General features: G+C 45.5%; 1 protein-coding gene and 1 long non-coding RNA gene across 3 annotated transcripts in view; one reads left to right on the forward strand and one right to left on the reverse strand.

The window, feature by feature from the left end:
- The window catches only part of PPM1D (protein phosphatase, Mg2+/Mn2+ dependent 1D), a 59,918-nt gene extending 52,747 nt beyond the window's left edge, over positions 1-7,171 (reverse strand). The window contains exon 1 of one of the 2 annotated variants that reach the window (XM_069602723.1): positions 6,432-7,171. In XM_069602723.1, coding sequence (XP_069458824.1) covers positions 6,432-6,903 — 472 coding nt within the window. In that variant the 5' untranslated portion in view covers positions 6,904-7,171. The remainder of the gene's footprint in view (positions 1-6,431) is intronic. The other variant, XM_069602724.1, reaches the window with a different exon arrangement.
- Positions 7,172-7,306: 135 nt separating this feature from the next.
- Positions 7,307-8,259, forward strand: LOC138447190 (uncharacterized). Its single transcript, XR_011259707.1, has 2 exons — positions 7,307-8,026; positions 8,133-8,259. It is a non-coding gene; the product is annotated as an uncharacterized lncRNA (long non-coding RNA).
- Positions 8,260-9,748: the final 1,489 nt, after the last annotated feature.

Genomic DNA, 9,748 nt, shown 5'->3' on the forward strand with positions numbered 1-9,748 from the left:
ATGATTCAAAGGAATAAAAGCTGCACGTTGCTCACTATCAAAAGGAAAGGGCAATAAGAACATTATTTCAAATGAATAAGCCTAAAAAGAAGCACACATAAACTCTGAAACATTATTTCTTAGAAGGCAAGCATAACACAGGAACAGTACATCCACACATAGGAATATAAATCAATTAGGCATACACTGTAACTTAAGATCAAGAAGTAATAATATGAAAAAAAATTTTTAAGAATATGCTGGGACTTCCCTGGTAGTCCAATGGATAAGACTCCATGCTCCCAATGCTGGGGGCCTGGGTTCAATCCCTGATGGGGGAATTAAAATCCCACACACTGCAACTACGCCTGTGCTGCAACTACTGAGTCTGTGTGCTCCAGAGGCCATGAGCCCCAACAAGAACCAGCACAGCCAAAATAAACAAACTTCAAAAAGAGGATATGTTGGGAATTCCCTAGCAGTCCAGTGATTAGGACTCCAAGCTTCCCACTGCTGGGGGCCCAAGTTCAATCCCTGGTTGAGGAACTAAGACCCCACAAGCCACATGACATGGCCAAAAGAAAAAAAAAGAAAAAAGGATATATTCACATTCTCTCTCACTCTATGCTATATTCATCAAGTCCCTCTGCCTCAAGACAAAAATAAGTCATATAAAAATTTTTAGATAATTCAAGTTTTCCTCTGTAAATTTGGCAAGAGTATATAAGCACTTGAACAATGCTAGAGAGGTCAAGCTTAACGGTAATTAAATAAATGAAGAAGGGCTTAGGGGACTTCCCAGGGGGTCCAGTGGTTAAGACTCCACCCTCTGCTGCAGGGGGTGTGGGATCCATCCCTGATTGGGAAACCAAAATGTTGCAGGTCAGAAGCGGCCAAAAAAAATAAGGGGGTGTGGTGTAGAAAGACAAAGAAAGCATTCTTTAAAAATATAAGAAAGCCCTCCCCACCCACTAGTATGGCTATTATTTTTTAAGAAAAGAAAAATATCAAATGGAGGCAAGAATGGGGAGATATCAGGACCCTGGGAGAACTGCTAGTGGCAACGTGAAACAATGCACCTGCTGTGAAGACAGTTTGGTGATTCCTCAGAAAATCAAACACAGAATTACCAAATGACCCAGCCAGTCCACTTCCAGGTTTAGACTCCAAAGAACTGAAAACAGAGAATCTAACAGGCACTTCTACACTCAAGTTCTAGCAGCATTAAAAGATGGAAACAACCCAAATATCAATGGATGAATGGATAAAATGTGGTGTGCATATACAGTGGAATATTATTCAGCCTTAAAAAGGAAGAAAATTCTGACACATGCTACAATTTGGACAAACCTTAAAGACATCATGCTAAATGAAATAAAATTCAAAAAGGGCAAATGTTGTATGGTTCTGTTTATATGAGGTACCTAGAAGAGGTGAATAGCAACTGGAGGTAAAATGGAGGTTTACCAGGGCTGGAGAAGAGGATAATGGGAAATTACTGTTTAATGAGTACTGAATTTCTGTTTGGATAATGGATAAGCTCTGAAAATGCAGAGTGGTGATTGTTGCACAATCCTATGAATATACGTAATGCCACTGAATTATACACCTAAACCTGGCTAAAATGGTAAACCGTATGCATATACATTATAATTTTTAAAGGGGGAAATTTTTAATTTAAAAAAAAAAGGTTAAAATGCCAATTTAATCACCACACCCACAGAAATTCAATTAAACTAGCAGCCACTTTGGGCAAGGAATTGCATGGTCAGCCCTAAAAGATTAACCATAAGATGTGTAAGGCAGTATCTCTGCTCCCAAAGACCCCAAGATTTAGCCGAGAAACAGACAAAACACAGCAGTTATCTCACAATGGTGCGAATCATCTTTACAGGGATTCCACAAGACCAAAACCATTTTCATAATATTTCTAAGTTTATTTGCCCTTTTCACTGTGTTGACATCTGTACTGATAGTTGAAAAGCAGTGGCTAGTAAAACTGCTGTTGCTTAGCAGGAATCAAGGCAATGGTACCAAAGTGAACTAGTAGTCCTGTATACGCTATAACCAGGGACTTCCCTGGCAGTCCAGTGGTTGACTCTGCACTTCCAGTGCAAGGGACTGGATTTGATCTCTGATTGGGAAACTAAAGACCCCACATGCCTCAAAGTCAGAAAAACATAGCCACTCACTTCCAGTTTAAAAAAAGAAAAGGGAGAGCTTCCCTTGTGGCTCAGTTGGCAAAAAAAAAGGGAAACCAGTTTAACTTATGAATGTCCTTGATGATGCAATAAAAATTAATTTTACTAAACTTCCATCCACGAATACATGTCTTTTCAACATTCTGTAAAACAAGAAGGGAGGTGCATAAAAGGCTTCTGTTGCATAGTATGGCTGTAAAGAGGAAAAGCGTTTGTGACCGAGTGACTTATGGAAAGAAGTAGCCACAATTTTCACAGACCATCATTTTTACTTGAAAGACTGATAAAAATGACTTAGTAAGACCTGAGCAGGGAATTCCCTGAGGTCTAGTGGTTAGGATTCTGGCCTTTCTTTTTATATATATTTATTTATTTGGCTGTTCCAGGTCTTATTTAGTTATTCATTCTTCATAGCTCAGTTGGTAAAGAATCCGTCCCGGTTCAATTCCTGGGTCCAGAAGATCCGCTGGAGAAGGGATAGGATACCCACTCGAGTATTCTTGGGCTTCCCTTGTGGCTCAGCTGGTAAAGAATCTGCCTGCAATGCGAGAGACCTGGGTTCGATCCCTGGGTTGGGAAGATCCCCTGGAGAAGGGAAAGGCTACCCACTCCAGTATCCTAGCCTGGAGAATTCCATAGTCCATGGGGTCACAAAGAGTTGGACACGACTGAGCAACTTTCACACTTTCACTCCGAGTCTTAGTAGAAGCACATGGGATTTTTACTCTTCAATGTTGCACACGGAATCTTTTTTAGTCTCCAGAACATAGTTTTTGGCATGTGGAATCTAGTTCCCCAACCAGGGATCAAACCTGGGCCCCGTGCACTGGGAAGGCATTTAGCCACTGGACCACTAGGGAAGTCCCAGGTCTGTGACCTTTCACTGCTGTGTCCCTGGTCAGGACACTGAGATGCTGCAAGCCACAAGGCACAGCCAAAAAAAAAGAAAGACTTGGGCATGTGGCATACATTTTTTTCAAAATGAAGTTTTTCAAGAAAAGCAGACAGTTATTTGTTGCCAGTGATAAACTTCGAACTGCTGCTTAAAACCTCGTATTCATTTGGCTGCATTGGGTGTTAGTTGCAACAGTCGGTATCTTTATTGCGTCACGTGGGATCTTTCCTCACAGGGCATGTCCTCTCTAGTTGTGGCATGCAGGCTCAGTACTTACAGGCCCGTGGGCTTAGCTGCTCTGAAGCAAGTGGGATCTTAGTTCCCCTACCAGAGATGGAACCTGAGTCCCCTGCATTGCAAGGCAGATTCATAACCACTGGACCAGCAGGGATGTCCCCAAACCTCATATTTTAGAATTTATATGTCCACTACCTTGTAGTGATGACAATAAACTTGGTAACTTCCCAATCTTAAGACTTCTCTGATGAGATCAGTGATAGTAACAAATGTGGGTATTTTAATATTGTATAATGAAATGCATCAATACTTGGAAGATCTACATAAATTCAGTGAGCCATTATTTTCCAAATGACTCATGTACCATGCCACAAGAACACATGTGGGTAAAAGGCTGATTCAAAGTGCAAGAGAAACCAATGGCTCTTACTGTTAAAATAGAAAAGTTCATTGATGATGTTTTAGATTCCACTTTGACTAATCTTAAGAAACTACCACTTCAGGGTGGAATATCCACAATTATCTGAAAAGACAAACTATTCTTCCCTTTTTCTACTACATATGTGTGTGAGACTGCCATATAAAGCAACTTGATAAATTTGATTTAATCGAAATTAAAAATTTCTCTTTAAAAATGCTAAAGTTGCAGACTGGGAGAAAATGTTTTCGAATTGTATATCTAATTAACGTCTTGTATCCAGAATGTATTAAGATCTCTCAAAACTCAAAGAAACAAAACATGGGCAAAAGATTAGAATATTTATTTCAATATTTATCTTAGGGGGAAAAGTGATTTTTCACTTTAAAATGTCAACACACAATAAGCTTATTTTTAATAGGTTAAATTTCATTAATTTCTCAGTTTTTTTTATTAAGATTTATTTGTTTTTTGGCTGCGGTGGGTCTCCCTTGCTGCATGTGGGCTTTCTCTAGTTGCAGCAACAAGGGGCTATTCTTCATTGCAGTTCTTGGGTTTCTCACTGCAGCGGCTTCTCTTGCTGCAGAGCCCAGGCTCTAGGCATCCAGGCTGCAGTAGTTGCAACACAGGGACTCAGATAGCTGTGGCATCCAGGCTTAGTTGTTCATGGCACGTAGGATCTTCCCAGACCAGGCATGGAACTGGCGTCCCTTGCACTACAGTGCAGATTCTTAACCACTGGAACACCAGGGAAGCCCCTAAATTTCTCAGTTTTAACTTCTCATACAGTAAAATATGATAGATGTAGCCCACATAAACAAAAGCTGCTTAGAACCTCGAATCATTTGAGTACAAAGGGTTCTGATAGCAAAAAGTTTGAGAACCACTACTATAGCCTGACACACAGGAAGACTGTGTTTGTCAAGACTTCCATATAAGTATCCTACTCTTTTTTCCTTCAAGTTTTGATGATGGAGTATAAGGTTAACTGTGGGAACAAAATAAGCTTTAACATTTGGTGTATAAATCTTGGTTCAGAAAGTACATATATGTCAACAGACATACGCATTCACATTTAACAGCAGGATTTCTGCTTTATTAAAAAACGTTCAAGTAACAGGGTTTATATTTTATCCTTTCAGTGAAAACACATGGCAAATTTATGTTGCTCCAAGTGTACTCCAAAATACACAGGATTCTAAATGTTCTCTGCATCTAATTTTCCTCTATCTTGTCTTGCCGTCCACTCCCACTTGCCCTACAAGCAATGAAATGACAAATTTCTGGAATATGCTGCTGGTGCTTTCAGCTGTGCTCTGCCTACACAAAAACAAAACAAATCCATAATAGGGGCCTCTGGGATTGGATCAAACAGCCTCCCACAGGCGGACTGGAGGTTCTATGAGTCAATCAAACAATTCTTGGCAGAAATCCAGGCAAACAGAAAACAGACTTTGAAAGAAGCTAGTCTACAACTCTATGACAATACTTTTAAAAAATGTTCTGTATCTGATTAACCTTTACACTCTTCTCTATGTCTCTGTCCCTCTGCGGAAAATAAAGCAACATTATGCTACCTTAAACAAGAGGACTTTCTTAAACAACAGAAGTGGTATTGTGTTTTCTCTAAAAAAAGATTCATGCCATTCATTCACAGCAATGCCTAAGCACCTAAAACTCTGTATGATAACACAGGTTGGGAACAGAAACATCGGCTGCTTTAGAACACATTCAAAGCTCTGATGAAACTACAACTACATCAAATTTTTAGAAATTAGGGTCTCCGATTCCTTTTGGCACATCAGTAATTCCTTATCTCTTCCTACTTTGACGGGTATCTACAATTTACAAGCATTTTTACGTGCAAACTGTTGAAAACTCTCTGACATCAATTAGCTAAGGTAAGTACCAAAGGGTTAAAAACAAAAAAAGTGCACTTTTGAAAAGCCCTAAACTGAATTTAACACCTCCCGGTAACGGGGCCAGTTTAAGTGGTAAGAACCCATTCCATGCTTTTGTTTTTCATAAGCAGTACAAGCATAAATATCCTAGCAACATTTCAGGATCACCATACCGAATTCCTTCCCAAGACTAAGTCGCTGGATGATAACTTTTTAGCCTCTCTACTATAGCCAACAGCTTCCTCCAACTACCAGCCACCCGGGGTCAATTTTGGAGGCCTGACACCGCCGGTAGGAGGCCATCGATAGGCACAAGTCCTTCAACAGCAAAATGATGACAGATTTGAAGGAGACACTTTTTTTTTTTTTTTTTTTGACATCTCCCGCTTCCTTCGCGCGTTCTGGGTAGCAACACGTCTTCAGTGCATCTTTTGGCTAAAATCTGGCGCCAGGTTTCAAACACGCTTTCCGGCTGGCTGCCACCAGAGTGGCGTAGCGAAGGGAGGAGGGGACGGCTCCCCACCGATCCTGGCCGGGGCGCGGGGGGGTGGAAATAAAGCGAGGGATGTCTGAAAGGAGACCGCAACCCTCTCCTTCCGAAAAGCCACTTTCCTTTGACCGGAGCCCCCCATCCTGGAAAGCGCGCTGAGAGACCGTGGAATTTTCCCTCCCGTCGATGGACACACAGAGAGCGCCCTCGGTGGCCGGGGGTTGGGGGGCTCGCGGGGCCGGCGCAACAGAAAGCCCAAAACTGCCCGGAGAAGAGGAGGGGGGAGGCCGCAGCAAGCCGAGGAACTCACCCAGCTTCTTCCACATGGCGAGATGACAGGCGAGGAAGCCTTTGCGGATGGCGGCGCACACCTTCGCCGGCTCGGACGACGTGAAGCCCCTCTGCTTCTTGATGAAACCCCACAGGTGCTCGCGGGCGAACTGCGCAGCCTCCCGCCCGCCGTGCCCGTCGCACACGGCGAAGAAGGCCACCGAGGAGCGGCGGCGGCAGCAGCGGCCGGGAGCCGGCGAGGCCCCGGCGTCGGGCGGCGCGGCGCGAGCCTCCCGGGCGGCCCCCGCGGCGCCTCTTCCCGCCACTTCGCCGCCGGCCGGGGGCGGCGGTGACCGCGGCGGAGGCGGCGGCCGCGAGGGCGATCGCCGCGGCGAGGGCTCTTCCTCGGCCGCCGGCTCGGGCTCCACCACGATCTGAGTAACGTCCTCCATGTACTTCCTCCCGCCCTGGTCGGAGAAGACGCTCACTCCCAGCGAGTACAGCCCCGCCATGGCCGGCTGGCCGCGATCCCGCCGGTCCCGCGCGGCCCGCCGAGTCCCCGCGGCGGGAGGCACCCTCGGCGCTCGCCAGCCAACTATTGTTTATCTCCGACGAGGCCGAGCCGGGGGAGGGGGCGGTCCCGGAGGGCGGAGGTAGGGGGGGGGCGCGCGATGTCGGGACTTGTCCGCGAGAGCTGGGCCGGAAAGCCGGGGGCGGACGAAGCCCAGCCGCTGCGCCTGCGCAGTAGGCCTCCCTCGCCTGCCTGCCCGCGCCCACTACACAAATCCGACGTTCTCGCCGGCTGACGTCACTCGGCTCTACGGAGCCGACCAATTCGGAGTCGGGTTGGCGCGCGCGCCCGCCCTCCGCCCCCAAGCTTCGCTCCTCCCGGCAACGGCCGCGCTCCTCCGTCCTGACCCGCGCGGGCGCTGGAGGCGCGCCCGACCCGCCCGGCTTTCGCTTCGCCACAGCGGGCGGGTTTCGCCGTCCGGCTTTTTCGGCGGGTGCTAAAACGCTTTATCTGCTAGTCTGCTGGCACCTTTTGACACAATCCCCGGGATCACGATGCATGCAGCCGCCCAGGGCGTGCCGCTCCTTGCCTTGCGGGGAAAGCCGTGTGGGCTCGGGCCTCCAGCGAGTCCGGAGAATCTGCCGGGAAGAGACCTTTCATTTCTTGAACTGAAATGGCGGGAAATCTCACTTCAGAAGGTGGTTTGCGAACAGGCTGGGGGGAAAAAAAGCATGCCACCGCTGAGCTGGATTTGGGTGGGATGGATCTGGCCGGGAGTTAGCGCAAATCCAACCTGTGTTAAGAAAACTTGGGATATCCATCTGGTCGGCTACCCAGTCGCATTTCATCGTACTTCGGAGACTGAAAAGACTTATATTTTTTAACTTTTTTTTTTTAACATCTTTTCACGTTTTGTTGAAAATAGTTTTTCCCACGAGCCCTGGGTGCAAGTATTTTACTCCTTTGGTGGGATCACTTGAAAATAGGTTACAAAAACTGCCCAGTGCTACAGGGCTCCAACAGTTCGGTTACCTTCCCGCGTCTTCTCCCAGCAAGTTACAATCTATGAACTAAAACCTTTGCACGGATTTCAACAGCACTAAACCAAGCCTCGGAGTGGGCAGGTTGGTATGTTGTCACCAGCAAACGTTCTCGGGAATCAGTTTAAAGTTCACTTTGTCAGTTTTTGGCCGCTTCACCACCATCAGCTCTCCTCTGTGTTCTTTCCAGCAGAGCCTTGGAGATTTTTCAAGTGGAATGACGCTAGCACTGGGAATGGGGAAAATGTTCATTTTTCGACATGTGACACAGACATAAAATAGGAAAAATCCTTCTACCAATAAAATATAAATAAAAATCATTTCAAAATGTAGCAAATCTGACTAGATCAATTAAATTGAAAATGTACTTTGCATCAAAATGCACTAGGCCAGGTGGTTCCAGAGGGTAAAAGGACTCGGGAAAAAAAATCCCAGCGTGTTCTGAAAGATGATAATAATCCCGTCATCAAAACCTGACAATTATAACACTGGAAGGAAATGATAACCTATATTTCATAACTTAATAAATGAAAAAAAAACCCAGTATTCTCCATAACACCACCTGAAAGAACAGCTTGTGTAGCTCTGTATTACTCTTCTTAAAGAGCTTACCCACCTTCCTTTCCATTGCAAGAGATAACAAAAAAGATAATCCCTACAGTTCTACAATCCTTTTTACTCAGTCACAACCGGGTAGCCTGAGGGTCATCTATCATTACCCTGATTAACATCTCCATGCTACTCTCTCTTTCTTTTCATCTGATTCGGCAACCTGCTCTTCACAAACCATCCTAAACCATTTCACCCCACCCTTTAGATTTCAACATCTGTTATCACCCATTTCCTCTATACTTCACCTCTTCTCTAAATCTTCCCTTCAACTTCCTGTTCTGACAGAAAGCTGGTTTGTGTGTGTGTGTGTGTGTGTGTGTGTGTTTGGTAGTGTGCAGCTCTTTGCAACCCAATGGACTGTAACCCAGCAGGCTCCTCTGTCCATGGGATTTTCCAGGCAAGAATACTGGAATGAGTTGCCATTTCCTACTCCAGGGGATCTGCCTGACCCAAAGATTGAACCTACGTCACCTGCATTAACAGGCTGATTCTTTACCACTAAGCCACCTGGGAAGACTGGTTTGTTGCCTAGCAGAACTACCTCCCTTCAGTTCAGTTCAATTGCTCAGTCATGGCTGACTCTTTGTGACCCTATGGACTGCAGCATGTCAGGCTTCCCTGTCCATCACCAATTCCCCGAGCTTGCCCAAACTCATGTCCATTGAGTTGGTGGTACCATCCTACCATCTCATCCTCTGCTGTCCCCTTCTCCTCCCGCCTTCAATCTTTCCCTGCATCAAGGTCTTTTCCAACAAGTCAGTTCTTCAAATCAGGTGGCCGAAGTATTAGATCTTCAGCATCAGTCCCTCCAACGAAAATTCAGGACTGATTTCCTTTAGGATGGACTGGTTGGATCTCCTTGCGGTCCAAGGGACTCTCAAGAGTCTTCTCCAACACCACAGTTCAAAAGCATCAATTCTTCAGCGCTCAGCTTTCTTTACAGTCCAACTCTCACACCCATACATGACTCCTGGAAAAACCATAGCTTTGACTATAGGACGTTTGTTGGTAAAGTAATGTCTCTGCTTTTTAATATGCTGTCTAGGTTGGTCATAGCTTTTTTTTCAAGGAGCAAGCATATTTTAATTTCATGGCTGCAGTCACCATCTGCAGTGATTTAGGGGCCCCCAAAAATAAAGCCTGTCACTGTTTCCATTGTTTCCCCATCTATTTGCCATGAAGTGATGGGACCGG

The sequence above is a fragment of the Ovis canadensis genome, chromosome 11 (assembly GCF_042477335.2).
Source record: "Ovis canadensis isolate MfBH-ARS-UI-01 breed Bighorn chromosome 11, ARS-UI_OviCan_v2, whole genome shotgun sequence".
Lineage (NCBI taxonomy): Eukaryota > Metazoa > Chordata > Mammalia > Artiodactyla > Bovidae > Ovis > Ovis canadensis.